Source organism: Notechis scutatus, chromosome 2, assembly GCF_049901735.1.
Source record: "Notechis scutatus isolate UNSWTSFEM ecotype Mainland chromosome 2, rNotScu1.2, whole genome shotgun sequence".
Classification (NCBI taxonomy): domain Eukaryota; kingdom Metazoa; phylum Chordata; class Lepidosauria; order Squamata; family Elapidae; genus Notechis; species Notechis scutatus.
This window is the reverse complement of record NC_142010.1, coordinates 236,448,253-236,474,474: the sequence shown is the minus strand read 5'-3', so window position 1 is coordinate 236,474,474 and position 26,222 is coordinate 236,448,253. Positions and strand designations below refer to the sequence as shown.

General features: G+C 35.5%; 1 protein-coding gene across 1 annotated transcript in view; it reads right to left on the bottom strand.

Annotated features, from left to right (window-relative positions):
• The window catches only part of THBS4 (thrombospondin 4), a 46,259-nt gene extending 21,804 nt beyond the window's left edge, over nucleotides 1-24,455 (bottom strand). Inside the window, exons 1-10 of the mRNA XM_087958328.1 lie at nucleotides 24,081-24,455; nucleotides 21,807-22,010; nucleotides 11,573-11,820; nucleotides 10,071-10,176; nucleotides 8,309-8,391; nucleotides 7,489-7,540; nucleotides 6,937-7,109; nucleotides 5,904-6,041; nucleotides 4,474-4,551; nucleotides 2,845-2,997 (exon numbers count right to left, since the gene is read on the bottom strand). Coding sequence (XP_087814454.1) covers nucleotides 2,845-2,997; nucleotides 4,474-4,551; nucleotides 5,904-6,041; nucleotides 6,937-7,109; nucleotides 7,489-7,540; nucleotides 8,309-8,391; nucleotides 10,071-10,176; nucleotides 11,573-11,820; nucleotides 21,807-22,010; nucleotides 24,081-24,171 — 1,326 coding nt within the window. The 5' untranslated portion in view covers nucleotides 24,172-24,455. The remainder of the gene's footprint in view (nucleotides 1-2,844; nucleotides 2,998-4,473; nucleotides 4,552-5,903; nucleotides 6,042-6,936; nucleotides 7,110-7,488; nucleotides 7,541-8,308; nucleotides 8,392-10,070; nucleotides 10,177-11,572; nucleotides 11,821-21,806; nucleotides 22,011-24,080) is intronic.
• Between the last annotated feature and the right edge of the window lie 1,767 nt (nucleotides 24,456-26,222).

The following is a 26,222-nucleotide window of genomic DNA, read 5'->3' as shown; positions in this document are numbered from 1 at the left end:
TCTCACTGGCTCAAGGTTGACTCAATCTTCCATCCTTCTGAGGTGGGTAAAATGACCCAGATTGTTTGGGGCAATATGCTGACTCTGTAAACCACTTAGAGAGGGCTGTAAAGCACTATGAAATGGTAAATAAGTGCTATTGCTATAATTAATATGCTTTTGCTTTCTTCTATTCACCGCAAAAAAGTCATCAGCAAGACAAGTTTACTGTTATTTCTGAAACATAAAGAATGAGTAAATTCAGACAAGTGTAAGTAACGCTTACCATGGTGTTTATACACTGGGAATTTGGGACACAACCTCCATTTGCTATACGCTGACATTCATCTATGTCCAAACAAGCCTAATGTGATAAAAAAGCAAGTTGACTCTAACAGATCTGCTGTTTAAGAATAAAATGTTTATAGCAAGGAATATATATTTTAAAATATAGAAAAAGGAGTATTTTAAAAGAACTATATTATTAAATCATAAATGAGCTTTAATGTAGAAGAAAAAGTCATATCATTCTACTGCAGCAGGTATATTCAGTCTGTACAATATAAATGAATATATATTTCAAAGAATGGATGATATTGGATGGGAAGATACAAGAGAGGGAATTTAGCTATTAAACTAACTAGGGAACAAATGAAATCTGTTATTGCATATAAGCAAAACATTTCACATGTAACTAATATTAAGTCTATATTTGCTCTTTGTAGAGAAGTCTTTATTTTGAGCTGTTTTTATCTTGTAGATAAAAATTATAGGCATTTATTTCCTTTAAATAATAACTTTAAAGAATTATAAGATCATTTTTTAAAAAAATCCAATCAAATAAATCAATATAAGCTCCTGATAATGAGAAAACTTTTTTTAGAACTCTTCATGAGGCAGAACAATAAACAAAGCAAAACCCAGAGAACAAAAAAGGAAGGAAAGTTTAAATCACAATGTTTCCATTTTGTTATAATCATAGAACATCAGAGAAAGTTGCAGGTCTTTGCACTGAGTCTAGAAAAAAGAAGGAGCAACTTGAAACCTCAGAGACACCAGCAGACTTCAAAGCTCCTGTTTTCAGCACTCACAGTCCATAAATGCTGAATGATCATGAATGCAAGCTTTTGAAGTGAGGAGCAGATGAAAATTAAATTACAGGTAGTTCTTGACTTGCAACTGCAATTGGGACTGAAATCTTGGTTGTGGAGCGAAACAGTCACTAAGCAAGATGCCCATGTGACTTCTTTGCAACAATCCCAGCATTTCCAGTTGTAGCATTAAGCAATCTTACAAGCTGTTAAACGGAATCCCAGATAAAGAATGAGGGGTGCCTCAGAGGAAGTGGGGAGACCCTGTGAAGCACGGCTCAAGAAGGGGCAAGGGCGTAATGTGTCATAATAGAATCACATTTCAACAAAGCCAACTAGGAAGAACCTAAGGATATGTGTATTGGACCAGGCACAAAACAATGACAAAATAAAATTTAAATGTTACAAAGCCCTTGGAAGCCTTAAAATGCAGGCCATCAATTGAAATAAATACTGCAGCCTATTAATAATATAAACCACATTTTGCTGTATATAGAGAAACGATGCAGGTATTTGTACAGAGATTACCAATTGGATCTTGAAGAAAAATTAGTCCAGTTATATGAAACAAAATATTTACAGGAACTAGACTGCATTTGCTTGCAAAGAACAGCAATGAGATGACAAACCTGTTTGTTATTTTTGGCAAAGTTTATTCCCATTCCTTGGATGATCTGCCCAATATATCCTGGTGGGCAGGCTTCACATCTGAAACCTGGAGCCATGTTCACACATTGCACTCCTGGGAAGCATGGTTTATACTGGCACTGAAAGACAAAGGTCCAATTTTTACTACATACTAATTATAAGGCATCCAGCCAACCAAGTTAAACATGCAGATATTTATTAGATGCACTACTTGACTCACATTATGAATCCCTAATTCTAACATTAGAATTAAAAAGGAGCCCGGATTTTTCTTTTTGAAATATGGGTGCTCTAGATTTATTTTTATTTATTTATTTATTTGATTTGCCAATTGTTTACAAGATAATAAGTATAAGTGTATACATAGTTGTGAATACATGAAATGGGTACATATAAGAAAAATAAAAGAAGAATAAGAGAAACAATAGGACAGGGACGGTAGGCACGTTGGTGCGCTTATGCACGCCCCCTACAGACCTCTTAGGAAAGTAGTAGACAGTCTAAGGTTAAAGTTTTTGGGGTTTGGGGAAGAAACTACAGAGTCGGGTAGAGTATTCCAGACATTGACCACTCTATTGCTGAAGTCGTATTTCCTGCAATCAAGTTTGGTGCGGTTAACTTTGAGTTTGTATCTATTGTGTGCTCTTGTGTTGTTATGGTTGAAGCTGAAGTATTCATTGACAGGTAGGACATTGCAATGTATGATTTTATATAGCATGCTTAAATCAGACCGAAGACGGCGTAATTCAAGGTTTTCTAGTTCTAGAATTTCAAGTCTGGTGGCATAAGGTATTCTACAACGAGTAGAGGAGTGGAGAACTCTTCTTGTGAAATATTTCTGGACTTTCTCAATTGTGCTAATATCAGATATGTAATGTGGGTTCCAGACTGATGAACTGTATTCGAGTATTGGTCTAGCAAATGTTTTGTATGCTCTGGTTAGTAGTGTGATATTACCAGAGAAAAAGCTACGTAGGATACTATAGCAAATTTTAAATACAAATATAATATAAAATATGATTTGTCATGCATGTTTTTCTTTTGCTCGCTTTTCTTTTCTTCTTAATCTCTGCTCTAGATTAAGTTTTATATATATTTAATAATAATGGGAAGAGCACGGACTTACAACACACACGATGTCTCCTTGTCTTAATTCTGAACAATCGGCATGGATGCTACAAGGGTTCAGAACACGATTTCTACAGCTTCGTTCCGCCCTGCATCCTCTGACTTGATCTCCAGTAAATCCTGGCTTGCAAGCACCACAGTGGTAAGAACCCTTGGGAAAAGCATATAAATCCATAAACTAAACATTGCAACTAAAAGAACCAGTGATTAAAAACAACCCCTGCCTAGGTAAGTGGGTTCCATTGTTGACTTGCTATATTTTCTAATGCTCAGTTGGAACCTGTCTTCCTCTATCTTAAAATCATTAATTTGTTGTTTTCCAGTCCACCCTTATTAACTTACTACTCAGCATTTCACAATTGCTTTGTTGAAATCCATATATATTAGATCCACAGCATTTCCACAATTTATCAAAGAAGATCTAACCAAAAAAATGAGATTACATTGAAAAGACTTCCTCTTTGCCAAATCCATGCTGACTTCTAATTATTGTATTGAGTTCAAGATATTTAATAGATCAATCTTTTTATTATCTGCTTTGGGGTTTTGTGGACATTTTTGTCAGAATAAGTGTTCTATAGTTCCTTGGGGTTTTCTTTTACTCCTTTTTGAAGATTAAGTTCAACTTTTGTTCTTCAATCATTTGGCATTTTACCCATTTATCTAAGAAGTCCTAAAGATAATATTTATACATTCAGTTAAACCAGTGTTTCTCCACTTTGGCAAGTTTAAGATGGGTAGACTTCAACTCCTAGAATTCTTCAGCCAGCCATGTTGGCTGAGGAATTCTGGATATTGAAGTCCACTCATCTTAAATTTGCCAAGTTTGAGAAATACTGAGATAAACTATCAGCAACTTCTTTCAGTTTCTTGTAATCTGCAGCATCTGCAGCAAGCCACTATGAAGTAAAATGATACTGTATACTGCCCAGAGTCCCTTCTTGAGGGAGACAGGCAATCTAGAAATTCAAAATATAAATAAATATATCTATAAATAAATGCACACATGTTTGTTTCAGGATGCAAATCCCAGCTTTACATACTATAAAGGCATCCCAATATCTAATGCAAGTATAGAAGTCCTGGTGTTTTTATCATGATGTACATATCATCATTTAACACCTCTCCCCACTCATAAACAAATGTCCATGTGTTGGATGCAATTCATCTAGCCTGGGAGAGCAAAACTTATTCAAGGTAAGGAAGTACTTTGTGATCACGCTGCCATCAATATCAAGCTTCCATGTTTTTATCTGTTTTTAGCCATTAATTGGTAATAAGTCAAGTATATAAGAGCCATAGTGGCACAGTGGTTAGAATGCAGTGTTGCAGGCTAATTTTGCTGAATGCCAGCAGTTCGATTCTCACTGGCTCAAGGTTGACTTAATCTTCCATCCTTCTGAGGTGGGTAAAATGACCCAGATTGTTTGGGGCAATATGCTGACTCTGTAAACCACTTAGAGAGGGCTGTAAAGCACTATGAAATGGTAAATAAGTGCTATTGCTATAATTAATATGCTTTTGCTTTCTTCTATTCACTGCAAAAAAGTCATCAGCAAGACAAGTTTACTGTTATTTCTGAAACATAAAGAATGAGTAAATTCAGGCAATTGTAAGTAACGCTTACCATTGTGTTTATACACTGGGAATTTGGGACACAACCTCCATTTGCTATACGCTGACATTCATCTATGTCCAAACAAGCCTAATGTGATAAAAAAGCAAGTTGACTCTAACAGATCTGCTGTTTAAAATGTTTATAGCAAGGAATATATATTTTAAAATATAGAAAAAGGAGTATTTTAAAAGAACTATATTATTAAATCATAAATGAGCTTTAATGTAGAAGAAAAAGTCATATCATTCTACTGCAGCAGGTGTATTCAGTCTGTACAATATAAATGAATATATATTTCAAAGAATGGATGATATTGGATGGGAAGATACAAGAAAGGGAATTTAGCTATTAAACTAACGGGGGAACAAATGAAATCTGTTATTGCATATAAACAAAACATTTCACATGTAACTAATATTAAGTCTATATTTGCTCTTTGTAGAGAAGTCTTTATTTTGAGCTGTTTTTATCTTGTAGATAAAAACAATAGGCATTTATTTCCTTTAAATAATAACTTTAAAGAATTATAAGATCATTTTTAAAAAAAATCCAATCAAATAAATCAATATAAGCTCCTGATAATGAGAAAACTTTTTTTAGAACTCTTCATGAGGCAGAACAATAAACAAAGCAAAACCCAGAGAACAAAAAAGGAAGGAAAGTTTAAATCACAATGTTTCCATTTTGTTATAATCATAGAACATCAGAGAAAGTTGCAGGTCTTTGCACTGAGTCTAGAAAAAAGAAGGAGCAACTTGAAACCTCAGAGACACCAGCAGACTTCAAATCTCCTGTTTTCAGCACTCACAGTCCATAAATGCTGAATGATCATGAATGCAAGCTTTTGAAGTGAGGAGCAGATGAAAATTAAATTACAGGTAGTTCTTGACTTGCAACTGCAATTGGGACTGAAATCTTGGTTGTGGAGCGAAACAGTCACTAAGCAAGATGCCCATGTGACTGCTTTGCAACAATCCCAGCATTTCCAGTTGTAGCATTAAGCAATCTTACAAGCTGTTAAACGGAATCCCAGATAAAGAATGAGGGGTGCCTCAGAGGAAGTGGGGAGACCCTGTGAAGCACGGCTCAAGAAGGGGCAAGGGCGTAATGTGTCATAATAGAATCACATTTCAACAAAGCCAACTAGGAAGAACCTAAGGATATGTTTATTGGACCAGGCACAAAACAATGACAAAATAAAATTTAAATGTTACAAAGCCCTTGGAAGCCTTAAAATGAGCAGGCCATCAATTGAAATAAATACTGCAGTCTATTAATAATATAAACCACATTTTGCTGTATATAGAGAAACGATGCAGGTATTTGTATAGAGATTACAAATTGGATCTTGAAGAAAAATTAGTCCAGTTATATGAAGCAAAATATTTACAGGAACTAGACTGCATTTTCTTGCAAAGAACAGCAATGAGATGACAAACCTGTTTGTTATTTTTGGCAAAGTTTATTCCCATTCCCTGGATGATCTGCCCAATATATCCTGGTGGGCAGGCTTCACATCTGAAACCTGGAGCCATGTTCACACATTGCACTCCTGGGAAGCATGGTTTATATTGGCACTGAAAGACAAAGGCCCAATTTTTACTACATACTAATTATAAGGCATCCAGCCAACCAAGTTAAACATGCAGATATTTATTAGATGCACTGCTTGACTCACATTCTGAATCCCTAATTCTAACTTTAGAATTAAAAAGGAGCCCGAATTTTTCTTTTTGAAATATGGGTGCTCTAGATATTGAGAAATTATCCTCAGCCAGAGAATAAGACAGCTTGGGTTGCATTGATCCTCAGTACTGCATGTTTTTGTCTATTCAGGACCAATCATACCATTAGGTAGAGCAACACACCTACAGGTAATCCTCAAATTTTAAGTTACAACGGACCCATTACAACCTGGATTTGAAGTTCAGACAGCCAGGCTCCCCTTACCTCTGTGCTCATATTACTACGATTTATTATGTTTTTTCCAGAAACTGGCATTTACTTCTAGCTACCAGAAGTAAAAAAAAAAATCCCATAGCAAACAATGAGTTCATTTAACAACCACTGTGTTTGTTTAATAATCAAAACATTCACTTTACAATCACTTAATAATCACCACATAAAAGACAAAAAGTTCAGGTGCAGTCACATGGTGACTCACTTAACCATCATCATGACTTACTACCAAATTGTGGCTTCAATTACGGTGGTAAATTGAGGACTGTCTGTACCACAGGGAACAAATGCAAAGAGGCAGGTGGAGTGATTCTCTGTTTTTCTCCCTCAGAGAACAAAGCTATTTATGCCTGGATGCCTGCAACTTTTAAACTCACTTGCTGCCTTTGGGTGTGTTAGAAAACCTGATTCCCTTCTAAATTAGCTTCAGCTTCTGCTAACTCCACCTATGCCTCAGATAGCAAAATACTGTACCTCAGGCTAGCTTTGAAAAGCATTCATAGAATAACTCACCTCATCGATATCTGTGCAAATAATTCCATCTCCAGTGAAGCCTTCAGGACAAGGACCACATTGGTACCCATCTGTTGTATCTGTGCAATGTACCCCTGGGAAACAAGTATCAGCTTCACACTTGGGTTTGGGGGGATGTGGGGAAGGAGTGGGGTAACTTCCGATTCCCAATCCTATGATGATAAAGTATAGCATTTTAAATCAAGTAAATCTTGAGCGAGCCAATAAGAATATCCCTCAGTAAGGTAGCAGGTCATTTCTCCTACTGAATCCGAGTAGTTCATTTCTGCAATTATTATGTGAACAGCAGCATGCATAACACAATTACTGAATTAGCATGCTTAGGGTGAGGCTATTAAATTAATTGCAGTAGTAATCACTTAAGGCTTATGTGCATATTTCCACCATTATTTAAGGAAGCCCCATAAAAATCAGTCATCTCATGCCACCTAGCTACATAGTTAGCAGCTACACATAACAACAGGTTTGTTGTGATTTAATTGTAAAGTTTATAAAAATCATCCTTAAACCCAGGAGATCAAAAGGACCTACCACATGCTTGGCATTCAGCTATAGTATTCCTCAGAAATGCTGTCTCCTTAACCTTAGTTGGACAAATAAAATGTATTAAACAGAGCCATCTATCTCAAATTATTCTGACTTCATTACTTTTTATCCATAAAAGGCACATTATACAATTAATGCTATAACATAGCTTACGTTTGCAATTCCTCAGTATGAGATTGGTACTAGCATATTTATTCATGCTGAACTTATGACAAGTCTGTCCCAAGTAAACAGCCACCTTTTCATATTTTAGCTCTGATGAATTTACTAGAAGTATATAGAGTAGCTAATACTTAAGTCTAAGCTTTAAAACTACATCTCTCAAGCCAAAGTATTAATTTAAAATGTACATCTTATCATTTGCATGAATGTCACCTTTATTGCATGTTAAGCTTGGCTGTTGAATTAAAATTTTGCTCCAGCATCTAAATCTAGTGGGAATCTAGAGTTTTACTCAGGTGATCAGACAGTTCAATGGACACACATTTCTTGCATCATCTTCTTGCTCTCAGCCTAAATAGTCCTAGTGTTCATAATTTTGGCAGGTCTAAAAAGGGTTTGCATGAATGGGCTCTTTGCTGATAAATAATGTAATAAAATTAGACACATCTTCCTGTTCTGAGACATCATTTTCAATTTTGGGATCAGAAATCCAGCAAATGAAAGAAGAACTAAGAACTAAGTTGGAGAAGATTAAACTATCTTTTTGGCATTTGGACACAATCAGTTCCTTTCCTAAAATAATATTATCGTATATATTTCTTAGCGCAAAACAAAAAAGTTGTAACAGAAAGCTCAGAAATACCTGCTGTCTGAGGAGATCTTTCACTTCAACTAGTATCTGGTTCATTTGCAACATGTGACTTAATAATTGCCTGTTAAAGTCACCTGTAGAGACATGTATGACAATCAAGCAACTAATAGAATATATAGTAGGATCAGAAATCTTAGCAATACAAGAAGTGTACACTCTTTTATATGGTTGAACTTGAGTGAAATTCTCATTTAACCATAAGATACCTAGGCATCCCAATTTACAGGGAACTATCCTTTATTGGAAAGACATTCCAACCGAAGCATGGTTTAAAAATAAAGTAAGGATCACACTGTGGCTTGGGGGCCAAAAGACCCCAACTGCTCAGGCCACGATAGCTGAATACTGGAAGCAGTTTCCCTTAATTAATTAATTAATTACAATGGCTACCCAGTCTAGGAAACTTGGTGGCTTATAAAATTCAAATACATAGTTAAAAAAGTTTAAAACATTTTTTAAAAACATTAAAGAAAACATGACATCCTGAATTTAAAACAACAACAATACAAGCACAAGAGTCCCACAAATACATTAATTCTAGATCTGGGAGCAAAGCCAGGTATTATGGGCTTCCCAGAACTGTTGGAAAGAAAAGAAGAAGGTGTATTTCCTTGGTCCCACAAGATGACACCATTTAATAGAGGGGACCCAGAGCACATCCACTCCGTCCAAATGTACCAGGTAGGCAGAAACAATTGGAAATAGGCAACCTATCAGATTAAAAAAGGCAGCCCCCTAAATTTCCCCAATCAAGCCCCACCCATATGTTTAATTATGGTCCCACCCACTTGGCAGTACTCAACTATTAAACACATGTTAAGGACCACCCTAATGTTGCCTGTCCCTGGAATAAAAGGAATGTAAGAAAAGGGAGCAGAAAGCTGTGACGTTTCCAAGATCTAGAGAACAAGAATAGTAAGCAAACAAGTCACAGTGGGAGATGTATTGTTTGCTATCTAATTTTTAGTGATTATTTTCAAATTTGCAGTTAAGCATATAAACTGATATTTTTTCAAAAACAGAATTTATGAAAGATCTGTTTTTTACATCTTACATAATACAGCTATAAATCATGCTTTACATAGTTATTCCTATTCTTTAATTTATCCCAGAAACCTTTCTTTATAAAGAATTATGGCATTTGTATCTAAGTAAATATATGCAGAAGGTATCAGTCATGTAAAAAAACAAAACCGTTCTAATTTAGGTACTGTATAGACTCTGTATTGAGAACCTGTTTGGTCTAGTAATTAAGGCACCAGTTTAGAAACTGGGGGAACTATAAGTTTTAATCCCATTTTGGCTTGGTGACTTTGGGCCAGTCATTGACTTTCAGGTCAACCCACCTCACAGGGTCATTGCTGGTTAGGATATAAATGCATACACTAAAATATAATTGTACTATACCTATTTATCATTAATTCCAATTGATACACAAAATATACTAATCTTACACATCCATATTCTTTTAGGTTTCATTTTAATGAAATTGTTAAAATTATTTTTGGTTGTCAAGACGTGCTAAGTCAAGAAATATTAAGAAACATATCCACCATGCAAATAAATTTCTAAGAACATGAACATCTAATGTTAAAAAAACTCCTTGAGTGATCCTGCTGCTCTGGAAGTGCATTCAGCATATGGTGAGCAGATGGCTTGGAGTCCCAGATAAAAATACAGCTGTATGAAGGCTTTAAATAACAGTTTCATGTAGAGTTGTTTAATTTACCTATGATCAAGATATCAACCTTACCTGAATACTGAACTGGTGGCTCTGTCTGTGGGAGAAAACAGTCTTGTAGAGTTTCCACTTGGGAAAAGGACCCCTTCACAATCAGCTTCAAGTCATCTAAAGTCTCCTGAACAATAAAAGATAGGGGGGCAAAGGAAGAATGGTTCTATTGCCTTGATTTTATTGTTTTAATTTATACCTTGATTTTCTGACTACTGACATGCAGTGAACACAGGCACTGAATATATATAAAGTAGACAAAGCTTTCCTTTAGAAACCACTGCTTCTCCCTAAAGGTACCAATTAGATCTACATGGATATAATTTCACTAATAAAATAATTCCATGCTAGAAGGAAACTTCCAGCCTGTAAGTAGTTTAGCAGCTTCATGAATAGGTAATTTTTTTTTTCACGTAATCTCCATAGAGTATGGGAGAATAATATAGCTGTTGTTCTTGCCTTTCATGTGTTCTATTCTGCATGCTGTGTGCATACATATCATATTCTGCACGCTGTGTGCATTCGTTCTTCTCCTGTGATAAAGGAGCAGGAAAGAAGCAAGCAACACAGCAGAGCTCTTCCGGTTATGAGAGGAAGTGGACCTTGCAAAGTCCTCACTCAAGTATTGTGCCAAGGGAGTTGCCAAAGGAGTTCTTGCCTGCATACTCTTCCCATCTCATCTCATCTCATCCCATCTGTGGTGAGAGCACATGGTCAGAACAGATGCTGTCAACCCTTGGGACAGAAGCAAGGCGAAATACAGGTAGCCCTTGACTTATGACCCAACTGACCCCAAAATTTCTGTTGCTAAACAAGACAACTGAGTTTGTCCCATGTTACAACATTTCTTGCCACAGTTGTTAAGTGAATCATTGGAGCTGTTAAATGAGTAACACAATTGTTAAGTGAATCCAGCTTTGCTTGTCAGAAGGCTGCAAAAGGTGATCACATAATCCCAGCAAACTGTAACCATCATAAATACATGACAAGTGCCCAAATGTTGATCTTGTGACCATGGAGATGCTTCAACAGTCATAAGTATAAAAAGCAGTTGTAAATCACTTTTTTCAGTACTATTTTAACTTTGCACGGTCACTAAATGAATGGTTTTAAGTCAAGGACTATCTGTACTGCACAAAGGATAGGCCAAGGTTTGGGCTTAGAAACTGAACTGTTCTCCTTTATTTGGGATGAAAGGGCTGCAAAGGACAAGGCAGCAATGCAGTGATTTTACTGGAGGGTGGGGCTGAAATTCAGTTCCCTATTTAATGTTGGGGGAGCTGATAATGTTTCTTTTAAAGGAAACTAAGCATGCTAAGATAGAGAAGGCGTCACACATCTTTGTTTTATTAAAATAAAAACTCCGAAAATCATACTATTGAAAAATGCCATCTTGCTACCAGATTTCAGCGATGAATCTTGGGAGATTCCAGGCATGCAAATATGGGTCAGGACAAGTACATTAGCTCATGGGCCATAAACCCTTCCATCACAGACATTTTTTTTTCTTTTTCAGTACTTACCTGTGGTTTCTTCTGGAGTGTTCGTAATTCTATGGATTCTGAGCTTTGCAGCAGCTCCGAAAAGATTTTAGGCAAAATTTGAACAGAATCCACCTGCACACAGTTCACATACAGTTCAGCTTTACTGTTGCCATGCTGCACTCCACTTAACCGAAGGAGGACTGTATGGCGCTTTCCATCAGCCAAAGGCACATTGGGGAAGATCACAGCATTTAATTTCCCATCGTTCCTCAAATATCTCAGAGAAACTAACAGAGAATAACATTATTGGAAAATGTGAATACAATAAAATTCACAACATATAGTAGAAATATCAGTTTGTTTGAGAAAGTGAAAATAAAATTATAGCAACTCTTTGCCTACACAGCTGTTCTTGGGTGAAAATCCTCTGTTGTAGCAATACAGTCCTCTACCTGACTTTACAACTGTATCAATGGTATATCTACATTTATATCATGTTATTTGTGGTCAATTCCCAGGAGAACTATGGTAATGTGCTGTACATGGGGCTGTCCTTAAGGATACCCAGAAGCTTCAGCTGGTACAGGCCTCTAGAATGGGGTACATGAGTTGCACAGGTTACCAGTTTGCTTCCACATCCAAGTCAAGGTGCTGATTTTGATCTTTGAATCCCTTCATAGCATGGGGCTGGGTGTAGGACAGAGGCTGGTTGGGCCGGGGAAGGAGTTAAATGGGGACTTAGTCTAGAATCCATACATGGGCAAATGGGGGTGTCCAAAAGAGTTATGTTATGGGTTCTGTCTACTAAGGAGTTACATTTGATAGGACCCAGGAGATAAGTCTTTTTTGATGTGGCATTCTCCCTATAGAACATTATCCCCCCCACAACTGAGATTGACTCTATTTTTGCTGACTTTCCTAGGTTTCTAAAAACCTAATTGTGTCAATAGGCCGGGGAGGAGGGAGGGGGGGGGAATCACAGGAGAACAGTGAACTGATGAGACATTATTGTTAAGAATGTCTGACACTCTTTCTTAGCATTTTGATAGTAATATCTTTTATACTTTTTATGTTTTTAAAATTATTTTTATGGTCTGTTGTCATGTGAGATGGTTAGCCACATAAATATGAAAATAAATAAATACCTAGTTGTATATTCCTTTGTACATTTTGTACATTATCCATATGGATGAATGAACAGATGATAGATAACCTAAATATTACATGCAATGCAGCTTTCTTCCAACCTAATGCCCTCCTATGAGATAATCCAACATATCTAGAGGATCTTAGTTAGGAAAAGCTGACCTAGGTCTGGTTCACACATTGTAGTAAACTATGACTTTTACATTTTATTTACTAAACTGGAATGAGTTTCTGCAGCATTAAATAAACCATTTTTTAAACCCAACTTTATTTAGAACACAAAACTTTCTTAGATATTGCTAAAGAAACAGTAGTGTAACCTTGTAACCAGATTATTGGGCTTGAATCTGAAGTCAATTAAATATTGAACTTCTCTTATTTTTATTTTTTAAATGAACAAAACAAAATAAAAAGCCACTTGATGGCAAGATAGGAAGCATAAGAAAGAAAGAAAGAAAGAAAGAAAGAAAGAAAGAAAGAAAGAAAGAAAGAAAGAAAGAAAGAAAGAAAGAAAGAAAGAAAGAAAGAGGGAGGGAGGACTATCTAAAGCAGAGATGAAGTTTTGAGTAAAACTGGTGACTTCAGATTCTCTATATCCTTTTGGGGTATGATGGGGCTACAAGGCTAAGTGGGAAGAAGTGAACAGAAGAAACCATCTTCTCTCTCACTGCATTGCAACTTTAGATAGATGAACAAACGCTGGCCTTTGAATCTGGCAGGTCTTCTGCATATGTAAGGTCTGGAGTGGAACTACACAGAAAGTCAATTAGCAAGAAAAAGCAGAAAAAGGTAGAAGAGCCCAAAGTTGGCAAAGGACCAAGAGACTGGAAAGCCCGAAGGCAGCAAGATTGGATGGAAGATCAAGGCCCATCTGAGGGGGAGGAATCTTGTTTTTGGAGAGAGCTGGAGGGAAATGCTGTCTACAACCAAAGGCATAATTATATTTAAAACATCTGTGTTTCTGTCCCCTTGTGCTACAAAAAACAAGTTTGAATTACTGGTGCCAATAGACAATGAAGTTGTTTTCATTGTGGGAAACCCAAAAGTCCCTGTTCTGTTTCTGAAAAACAGTGCCATTTGTACAAATGTAAGTTACCAGAGATCTCATCGAACAGCTGAATGGGGTTTCAAAGCATTGTGTTTTACTGAAGTCACATCATTTATAACAATTTTCAAAGGTAAGCCATTTTGTCTCAGAGAGAAGCTACAGATGGTGTGGTGAATTTGAACAGATGAGGAAGCATCTGAAAATGTTGCTGCCTACCCAAAAGGGAGCCTTTCAATTCCCAGATGCTTCTGTGATTATTTGGCTCATTTCCAGGAAATACATTTTTATTGTTTTAACCCAGTCAGTTTTTATGATCAGAAGAAAATGAAGTAAAAACTTTAAGACAAGCTACATTTCTCAACCAATTAAATGTTTACCCTACTTAATGTATTTTAATAGTGTTCAAAATATGTTATATTTTGAATGTAACACCTCTAAAAAAACAAGGATTTCACTGTGACAATAAAGATGCAGTCCATGATGTTACCCCCAATGACTACAGTAGATAACGCATCTATCCCAATCTTAGGGTTATACTGGTGAATTCTGTATCAATATGAAGGTGTTATCCACATTCCACTCCATTAATTCATAATGCAGGTATAGGTAAAGAAAAGATAAAGGGTTCTCCTATCCAGTCATGTCCAACTCAAGGGGGCAATGCTCATCTTTTTTTTTTTAGCCATGGGAGTCAGTGTGTATAAAGACACTTCTATAGTCATGTGGCCAGCATGACTATATGCCAAGGTGCACGGAATGCTGTTACCTTCCCACTGAAGTGGTACCTATTTATCTACTTGTATTTGCCTGCTTTCAAAATGCTAGGTGGGCAGGAGCTACAGCAAGTAATGGGAGCTCACCCCGTCAAGCAGTGCTCACGTCTCAAACCCGAACTGTCAGTTTTCCAGCTGACAAGTGCAGTGTCCTTAACCCCAATACAGGTGTAACAGTAATCAGTAAGTAAATCAGTAAGTAAATTTTGTTGGTCAAATTAGTCAAATGAGCAATGAAATAAATCAATCACCGTTTTTTGCCTCTTGAAGTATTCTTTTAAGAAAAAAGTTTTTTTTAAAAAAAGAGAGAAATCAACTTTTTAAAGAATGTTGTATCAAAGTGAAGCAGATCAGATTATAAGCAAGTTCTGCTTCATTTACAATCGTTTAAAACATACAGAACATACAAACAAGAAAGGAAATTTTCTAGACTAGCCAAAATAAAAGAATCAAAAACCTTGTCCTACAACTATAGTTGTACAGCAGTGGTGGGATTCAAAATTTTTTACTACCGGTTCTGTGGGTGTGGCTTGGTAGGCGTGGCAGGAGAAGGATACTGCAAAATCTCCATTCCCTCCCCACTCCCGGGGGAAGGTTACTGCAAAATCTCTATTCCTCCCCACCCACTAACCTGATTTCCAGCTCTGTTCTCCTGTGCAGGGCAACCAAAGAAGACCCAGCCAATCATCTGGGACTCAGGAGGCAGAGAATAGATGGGGATGGGGCCAGTCAGAGGTGGTATTTGCTGGTTCTCCAAACTACTCAAAATTTCCGCTACCAGTTCTCCAGAACTGGTCAGAACCTGCTGAATACCTCTGTTGTACAGTAACCATATTCATGTAGATTGCTTTATCCAGATATAGACTGCTTGTTTATTTATTTATTATTTATTTATTTTGTCAAAAGCTTACAATACAATAGAAATAAGAAAAAACATAAGTTTAAATATAAGAAATAGGAAGTAATAATTGGGGACTATAGGACAGGGATGGTAGGCACGATTGTGTGCTTATGCTATATTATATTATTATATTATAATATTGTGCACAATATATATTATGACATATGTTTAGAACATATGTCAGATATTATATTTTACTTTCAATAACTTTTAGAAAAATACAAGGGCTGACACAATCCAAAAGAAATTCTAGACAAAGCATTAATAATATTATTATTGCATAATTATTTTGTCTTATAAACATTTTGAAAGATAATGATTTGACATCTGCCACCTGTATTTATTTATTATTTTATTTATTAATTAAATGTATATGCTTCCTATCAATTTGAGGCAACCCTGGCAGCTATAGCTTTATGTGTACTCTCTCTTCTTTTTTATTTGCAAATAAAATGTATCAAGCTAGAAAAGATTGATGAGCTATAAGATTTTGATTAGTAGCATTAAGAGATAACCATCTCAAAATAGGAAGTTTCTAGAATATGTTTTAAACTGTTAATAACCTATAATTATTTGCTTAAAGCAGCACAATTCCAAGATAATTTATACAAAAATAATATTCTTTCAATATTTTGAAGCTATCTTTGTAAACTATAATTCCATAAAAATATCAATATTATAGAGATACACTTGGAACATTGTAAAGACATCACCTAAAAATTATTAATTTAAGAAAATTAATTTTAAAAAGAATAAAAATTGCTTGCCAATATGAAAAAAGCAAATATACATTTATAAAAATATGTTCTGCTGTTATTTCTTCTTTCTTTTATGATTAACTAGATCTTTTCCCTAAATTAATAGTCTGAAAGATCTAGTTGTCAGATTATATTGCTAATTGTTTTTATTTATTACTGTTTTCTTTTTAAATATTTTTGTTATGGATTTTTGTAATAATTTATCTATTTTTTATTCTAATAAAAAATTAAATTTAAAAAAATTAAATTAAATTAAAAGCAAATTTAGTTTCAAGCATGCTCTCCTCATTCGTTCTTTGACCTTGACTGCTAAGGAGTTTGTTCATTTTTTTGATCAAACAGGCATCTCTCATGATCAGATACCTGAATGTTAACTATGCTATTATTGTATGACTGGTATGATAATAGGCAATATGAGTTACCGTGCACTCAAGATGACAGAATAATTAAAAAAAATATTGGTTACAAGTGCATCTATTTCAAAGCAGCTATAAAATCATTTAATAAGCAAAAACCCGCTAAACATCTTCACTACCACTTTTGAAGATTCAAAAAGACTTTTCCAAGATAGTCTCATGTAGAGTTAATAACAATAATCCAATCTAGAAAGATTTATATGGTTCATAGGATATTGAACAGGAAGGGATGTCAAAAAATAAAGTCAAGATAATGGCTACAGCTGCATGATCAAAGCCCTGTTTCTTTTACATGTGTAATGCCCAGAGCTTTGATCACAGTCATGGTTACAGCACACTCTAAATATAATGAATAAACACTTCCCATAATTCAGTTGAGGAATGATGCTACCTAGTTTGGATAATGAAACAAAAAAAACAGCCAAGCTCAGAGAGCAACAAAGACCCCTCATTTCAACCCTGAGCTACAAATATTCTCCTTTATTGGTAAAAGATATCTCTCTCTGTGCAAAAATGGCCAAGACTTTGTGTTAGAGCTCATTGACTCTACTTTGAGAAGGACTTCCATTCTGATCAAAGAAGGACATCAAAGAAGCTTTTCTCCAATACTAAGGTATATCAAAAGCAAAGGTAGATCAAAAGGTATCTTCACTGAATCTTTGTTAAATCCCAAGGTCTGAGGATTTACAATAAAACAGTAATATTCCCAGGCTTTTGGTTCTTCTTTGTTCTGTGGTTATAAGAGACCATAATTTCCCAAGAGATTCTATAAATGTTTTCACAGATTTTAGAAGCAGGGGTTGTATTTTCATCACTCCCTGAAACCAGACCATATCATTTCTGTGTCTGATCAAAGGTAGAAAACTGGAAAACATGAAGACATATAAATGATGTGGGAAATATACTGAGGATGATGACAGGCACAAACAAATCAGAAGATGTGAAACAGGAAAGGGAATGAAAGAGGAGGAAAAGAGATTAAACAAGAGCAACCAAAAGAGAAAGAAACAGTGAGGAAATAGAGTGAAGTGGGCCAGAAGATACAAATAGAAAAATGAATTGAGTGTAGTACAAGCTAGAAAAAGAACCAGAAAGAGGGAAAATGTCAAATGAGATAATAGAATGGGAAATTCATGGAGAAAGAGACAAGGAAGTGAGCCAGGAAAGCTGTAGATCAAAGGACTCCAAGAAATGCTTTCAGGATATAGAGAGAGAAGCAGGAGTCAGTTTCAAGGCTGGAGGAAAATAAGCTTAGAAAGCAAATTTACTGCCAAAGCAATCGCTGGAAGAAAAAACTGAAGTACAGAAAACTGGAAAGTCTTAGACACAATAGAAAAAGACAGGGGAGTTAGAAACATGTTCCTCCAATCACACCCTTATGAGGAAAACTGAAAGGATACCACTGAAAAATCCACCAGAACTAAAATGTTATTCTAATGTATTATTAATTTATCAAAATACAAACTACAGAGAAAAAATAAAGAGAGTAGCAAAGCAGAGGAGGAAAAAGGGAAGAGGAAAAGGATGGAAAAGGGAAAAAGAAAGACAAGCATTGACAGCAGAATAAGATATTAATATACAGCCTCAACAATTTACTTTTACATAGTACCGTAATATATATTAGTCATTTCTGTTAGGGATAACATTGTTTACCCTAACTGGTTTGGGTAAAAATAATAAATAAGTTATCATGGTTTGTTGGTTAAAGTGTGTGTAACTTTAACTACAAGAATGTAATTAAGGGTGTGGTTGTAAAAGCACCATAAAAGAAGCAAGGCAATTGCAGCTCTCTCTGCTTAATGATCCCTAATTACTGGATGGATTGATGACTGCGTTTTTCCTTACTGGAACGGAGGAGAGAAAAGAGTGTTTATTTCTCAATGGAGAGAAGAGAAAATACGGACTGATTTATTGTAAGTGAACTGACATTGGCTATTCAACACGGACTTTGTAAATTGAGTATCCTCGACTGGACTGACTGAAATGATACATGACTAATGGACCGTTTATTTTGACTATGCTATAATTCCTAATGGAATAAACTATATTTTTGATAGCACAAGCGTATCTGTTTTTTTACTGCGTGTTAACTAAAATACAAACTTATCTCACACATTTACCTGTCTGCCTATCTGACTACGCTACACATTCTGTTTAGTTTGTTTTCCTTAACACTCGTTGGGGAATTCAGGCTTAACAATTTCTATAACAGCAAACTTATTTAATCTGCAAAACCCAAAGTTTTCGGTTTTTTCCACCTTAAGAACAAAGTCCAGAAGCGGTTTCCAATTGGGAACAAAGTTAGCTGTATTCGTTTCTTTGGTGAAGGCAATCAATTTAGCCATCTCTGCTAACTCCATCAGTTCCTCCAGCCAATCATCCATTGTGGGAATTAAAGTATCTTTCCATTTTCGTGCATAAAACATTCTTGCTGCTGTCAGCATTTTTAACAAGAAAGTTCCAAATTTAAAAATGTTGTTCTATAACTAAATCTAAGCAACTAAGGTGGAAAAGGATATTTAAGTTCCAAAAGTAGCCTGATGCTTAAATAAAACAAGTCTACATGCAATTGTAAAAAGACAGTTATAAAGGCTATAAATGATATAACCAAATGACGTATAATCTGGCCTTTTTACTTTAATGCCTTTAGTCCAATGGTCCCCAACCTTTTTGGCATCAAAGACCAGTTTTGTGACAGACAATTTTTCACAGACTGGGTGTAGTTTTGATTTCATTTGTTCACTGGTCACCTTCACCTGTGTAGCCATGTTCTAAACAGGCCCAGGGGTTTGGGAAGCCCTGCTTTCATCCATTGCTAGACTCTTTGTCCCTCCCAATAGAAATCAATATCATGTTATAGGTGTGTTCTCATATCTTTCAAACAATTAATAGGTCACTGAGTGGCACACCTTCTCATTTTTCTGAAGTAGTTGTTTTTTCATTATCACAATTGAATAAAATAGACCCAAATGACTGTCATGAAGTTTATTTTGTATATTCTGTTTGCTTAATTTGACTAAAATAGATTAAACATTTTCTTATCACATTTTTTTAAAGCAAAAGTCAGAACAGGAGGACTAATTCAAAACATTTAAACTGTACCTTCCATACCACTCTAAAATTCCAGTTTTTGAGTCAATTATTCTTATTTTGAAGAAACAGCACACTAGCAATCTGTACAATTCATACACCAATTCTTTATTCTATCACAGACATGCCTATAATTTTGTTTCATACCAAAACACCTGCATATACCCATTGAACACACAAAGCTCTTAATCCCAATATGTTTTTTTTTCTCCTTTAAATTTGCTATTTTCTAATATGCTAAAATTGCAGGGGCTGGTTACAAACCTCAAGCAAAAAAAAAAACCCCATTCTTTAGTCTTATAAGATATATGGCCAACTCATCAAAGCAAGCATCATCCTAGTGAAGGCGTTATCTTCTGTTGAGAGAAAGGACCTTTTGAAAAATGGTGCTTCATACTTGCATTTTTATTAGTTTGTCTTCAAAGGAATAGGGTAGGATTAGCATACTAAATTAATTGCATCTATCCTCAGTGAAGATTATAATTTACATACACATAAATCTGATCAAGTCATGTTTTCTCGAATGAGGCTTCTGAATATTTGGGCAATAAAACAGCATTGAAAACACATCTCAACAATCATTCTTTAAAAATTAACAAATATATTAAATGTTGTGGGATGGATTTAAGTGCAATTAAATGAAGTAGTCAGCTTGGTTACAATATTAATTAGAAAGTTGATGCACACTCCTCATTCACTTTTCCTCTAGATAACAATTTTTACTTGTTCATGTTGTTCATTCAAGAATTTCCATATTGCAATATAGATTCATACAAGAAATTACTTATTCACAAAGCACACAATTAACCTTTGGAATTAGTTATCATAGAATGTGGTGGCTTGGATGGTTTTAAAAGGGAAGGAGATTAAGTCTATCTAAGGTTATTAATCTTGACTTGGTGTTACATCTGGTGGTAGTGTGCCTTCAAATGCCAGTTTTAGGAAACAGTGGGATAAAAGAGGTACATCTCCATTTCCTGCTTGCAAGCAACCTGGGAGATTCAAATTGACAAAAAACTGCTAGGTGGAGATAGGCCTTGTTTGATCCAGTAGAGGTGTACTAATGTTTCAGATCTGGGCCATAGCTCTAAAATTCATTTTAACCAAGCACCCTCTTGCTCTATTGTCTGATTCTAGAAAGCATCTACACTAAATTCAGGGATCAACTATAACATTTTCTTTTCTTTCATATGCAGAATTCAGCATGTGCACTATCTATCAAATTATTGAGTAATTTGAAGCAGGATTTTTCAAGGGAAAAATCTTTTTCTTTATTTAATTTTAACTGTTTCTATATTTATAATTGTTTTTATGTTTCCATTTTTATTGTATTGTAAGTTGTTCAGTGTCACTCTGGATAGTGAGATAGGCAGCATATAAATTTAATAAATAAATTGGGGGGTGGGAAATTCATTAGCTACTTCATTGTTTGGGATACCTTGCTGGCAAAGAGAAGGAATGAACAGTGATAAAGATTGTGTACATACAGAAACAAAATTTTGCCATAAACTAATACTCACATTTCCTTGAAAGTAAAAAGCAGCAATTCAACAAAATCAAAAAGAATTGTGTTCAGACACCTTGCTTCCTAATTTTAGTCCTGTTAAAATTACTTTAGCAGTATTGTATCTATTGATTGTATCTACCTATTGATATCACTATTCAAGAAGAATGTCATCACATTTGAAAAAATTAAGAAAAACTCTAAGGAGGTAACAAAATGAACCAGACATCAGATAACAAAATTATTTTCTTTTCTTTTTCTCAGTCTACTTTGGGAATGAAACATTTTATTTTTCCTCCCTTTTTCCCCAGGTTTGAGATGCTGACATATGAATAATGAAAAAAAAAATTATCAGAATTGATATTGGCCTAATTACTATTTCAATCTCTGTTTAAATGAGCAAGCTCCCAGAGTCAAAGTAAGGAGAAGATTGAAAAGATTAGAAAACCCTACATGCAGCCCCCTCCACAGAACATCTGAGTCTAATTGCATTAATTGATTTAACAAAAGCTACCCAGAACTCTATGAATCTTCTTGCTAGAAAACTTGCTAAGCTATATCCTACATTTGTAGAATGGATCTCAAATCAATTAGCAGATATAAAGTACATAAAATGTTTTCATTGCATACAACTTACCTTTATTTACTCGTCCCATTACTATGAATTCAAAATATTTTTTATTTTCATTGGAGGAGTATATCCCAAATATAAGGGCAGTACTTTTTGGTTGTAGTCTGAATGTTGAGAGCACATATATTTCATTGACAGTTGGCTCAGCCAATGTCTGCTGTAAGTAGGTCTTTACTAGTTTCTGGTTGGGTATTGAGAGGAGATCCAATACTATAAAGAGAGTAAAAGGAATTTAAATAATTGGTGATTACAATTTCCAAAATGAACCTCCATGCGACTCATGAAAAAAGGGCTTACATGCAATCGTAGTGTCATCTCAACTTGTTTCACACATAGTTGCACCTGGACACCCATGATTGACAATGCCACATTTAACATTTAAATAGCTATTTAAATTGGCAACTCCTCTCCAAAAACAAACCTTTTTGGAAACCTAGAAAAAATTAAATTTGATTAGATTACATTTAAATGCAAATAGGTAAAGATGACTACCTTCTAGTTATATATTTAATATTATATTTATTTTCTCCTCTTCCACTAAACATAATTGGGTTACAACATTGGAAAAAAGATTTGTACTTTTGTTTTTAATGCACATAGGAAATCTCAATGGATCTTGCCTAAATTTATTTCAAATTGTTTTTCCTTCAAAAATAAATTCCACTGGCTGTTATAAGCAATATAAGAACATTTTATCTATTTAATATATCTTTCCAAAATCCTCATCAGTAAGATGACTCTGGTCATTGTCCCTCAATGGGAATCATCAGATTTCACCCTAAGTTGAGCTTTTTCAGTTGACTTTATAAGTCTTCCTCCATTTTGTGACTATATTTCTACTTTTACAGAATACAGTCATCCAAAGAGCACCTTTTGTTTGAAAGAATGCCGGGTTAAAAATGAAGAGCTGGGGGAAGAAATGAGGACTTGGAATTGCTCTTCAACCTCTGCAGCAGCAAAGTAGACTCATAAATTATTTGATCACAGTCTTGCCCACTAACAGGAAGCATATTAGATTTCAAGTTATGTTATAATACTTTAGAGCATAAATAAATCTCTATCCATTTTTGCCATTCATTCTTTTTTTTCCAATATGTTTCCTCTTTTTAGGTGATGTCTGGGAGAAGAAGCAGTGAGAAGTTTTCCAGCAGACTCAAGATTCTATATAATTTTGGCACTGGAAATACCTATTTCTTAAGTGGCCTTTTAGAAAGTATGAAATTGATTTTGTTGATCCTTACTGGGTTTTGCCCCTCTTTTTATTTTACTTTTTACCTCTTTATTCTATTTGAGTTTCATTGCTTTGTAGTTCTAGTTAAGTGAGGTCTTATTACTTTTGTTTTGTTTTGTTTTTAATAACAAATGGCAAGGTATGATTTTGAATAAACAAATCAATTTGGGATAAACAATATTCTTTACATTTACCCAAAAGAACATCACATTGTGATTAACAAGAGTTTTCTTTAGTAAATAATTATTTTTCTAACACTGCTTTACACAGCATATTTTCATGTGATTAAGTCCCATTAAGTTAGCTTTTACATAGGATGTGCCCTTTCACAGGACTGTGTGATAACATAAATCTTTTATTTTTGTTTTCTTAGCAATAACCTAAACTTGGAATCAGAAAAACACATTTATACTAATGCCATTCAAATGAGAGATCTTAGCATGAGCCAGAGATCTTTACAATATAATTTTGTTAATGTTGTTGGCTATTAACAAAAGAGAAGATGCAGAAACAAGTCTGTATGTCTATCTCAAAGTAACATGCCCAAGTAACAGAGATCCACAAACTTATAGAAATGATTATTTACAATTTTTATTTAAAGAGAATTTTCTTTTTTTTTAAAAAAAGTCATGTAAGGGAGAATCAAAATCTGAATTCGAAAAAGAGGTTTCTGTAACACCATTTGAATCCCCCTTTCCCAAGGTGTACTACTTAAAAACAGCATCTTTGGCACTAGTGATCTCTAAGTTAGAATTCTTCCACATTTCCGCAGAACAGAGAGAAAGGAAGGGAAATTATTTAGATGGTGGCTTTGGGGTTGTTTTTTTTTTTTTTTTTTTTTTTTTTTGAGGATCCTGTAGCTGACATGTATTGCCCATCAAACTGTCTGCTCAGCAGGTACTCGGGACGTAAGTCCGTGACCTACTCTGGCTCATCCTTCTCTCTTCCAAAGTGCAGCTGCAGCAACGAGGGGCAAAAATTTAAACTTGTTTTCCCCGCCCCCCCCCCTCCCGCCACGTCCCTCAAGTCTTCCAGAGGGTCCGCCGTACCTTGAGGGGCGAGCTGCGCATGAAAAGCGGGAGAAAAGTGCAGCAGAGTCTGCAGCAGGAGAAGGAAAGGACCCGTCCGCTGACTCCTCATCCCGCCCACAGCCCGCTTGCCTCCTCAGCTGCTTTTGGTCTCCTCGAGGCTCCGATAGTCTCTGCCTTCACACGTGCGTGGAATGGGGAAGCAAAGCGGCCGGTTCCCCCTTAAGAAAGGAGGAAGCTACCTGATGCCAGGCCCCTCCCTCCGCGAACCGGGGCAGCCTCCCCCCCCCCCCATCCCCACTTCAGCAAGAGCTGGAGAATCGATTTAGCAAAAGAAGCGATCGAAAGGGACCGAGACTGGGCTCCAGTGGCCGTGCGCTTCCGCCGCCAACTACTACTGGAGGAGTCTCCAGGCGGGATCTAGAAGCTCGACCTCCGGATCATCAATATGTACGAGTCAAATAAGGGATACAAAACTCCCCATCATTTTAGCATGTGTGTAGAGTATTACAAAGCTGCCCAGAGCAGCGGTGATAATTTTACCTTGATATTGTTACCGGTTTAAAATCTCAATCAAAACATGAAACCAATCTAGGCTGTTGTTCCAACTTGGCGTTCTCCACATACGATGGGCTTTGATTCCCACTTCTGGAAGGCATAGGCATCTGGAAGATGGGAGTAGGATGAATGGGTAGATTTCATAAACAACACAGAGTACACAGAAACCAGTGCCATGTTTTTTATATATATAATTTGTAATTTATGAGGATGTTCAGTGCAGATTTTGAACAATCCGATTTGACTGTGAAATGGAACTTCTTTATAGTGCAATCCCATGCAAAGATAGCGTTGCACGCATTTTGGAGTAAGTCCCAGGGTTAGGGTTAAATATGTAGAGGATTTGGCATTAGGTTTATTAGTTTTTAATTCTTGGTGGAATTTATTTTGTATGTTTATGTGTGAGCTTTATAATTAAATAATCAGCTCTGCATGATGTGTCTGTGCATATTGCGGTCTATTATTTCTCTCTGGAAATGCAATTAGAAATCCATAACTGTCTTTTGTCACTTGACAATAACATCCAGCACTCTTAGACAGCATCCATATAGTTTTCATAAAATGCTAACAGGCTTAATTTTTGTTCAGGAATCATTTCATTTTTAATGTTTTATAGTAAGACTGAAAGCAGGATGCCATATGATAAGCAGCAGGTTTCAAAAGTTATCCAACAATTATGGCTTTGTAAGAGCTTTTTGAAATTCAAAATTAATAAAATATGTGTGGACCATAGCTCTGAGAATCTATTCCCTCATTTAGTGGGATTATTAGTCACATTATCAGGGCAACAGTATCTGTGTATTAGGAAATGTTTTTAATTGAGTTAATGTACAGGTAAGCAAGTGCTACCTGCTAGAAAATGATATAGGCTATCCATTCTTTGCCTGTTCAGAATTCCAGCCAATCATTTCTTACAAGGAGTATAATTCCATTCTCACCCATTTTTTTCCTGTATTTTTCTCCCAGCTATCTTTCTAAATTTTGGGTCTAATGAGTACAGTGTTTTGAGAGTTTCTTGAAGTTTTCTTTGCCCCTTTGGCTGATCTCAAATCCACTAAAATTAAGCCAATTTAGGATTTGATAGGAAATCACCAGAAAATCCAAGGTACCCTGAGATTTAAAGAAAAGAAGACAATGACCCTAGCTTAAAAGGAATCTAGAATGTAATATTGCACATTCTAGCTTATTAGTATTTTTATATCTATTTATAAATGTTTATTTATGCTGTCATTATGGAAAGGAAACAAATGTCTCAACCCATATATGAGTTATAAAGAGCTTGGGTTAACACTTTGAAATATGAAATTCCACATTTGTGAAAATTTGCACTTCAATATCATTTTTAATAACTTAGAGAATTCTTTTAGTAATAGGGTTATGTTTCAAAATGATTTGCAAAAAGTGTTTTACACCTTGGACAACTACAAGCATAGCATTATTTCCAATTCATTTACCTATCCTGACAATTTTTCAGGGTTTTGCTTGACCCTGAAAAAAAAAACCAGTGCACCTATTTTATGAGTGAGTTCTTAAAGCAGAGATATCTGTAAAAATTGGGCTACTTTAATTTATGGCACAGATGCTTATGTGAAGTCTAAAGCCCTT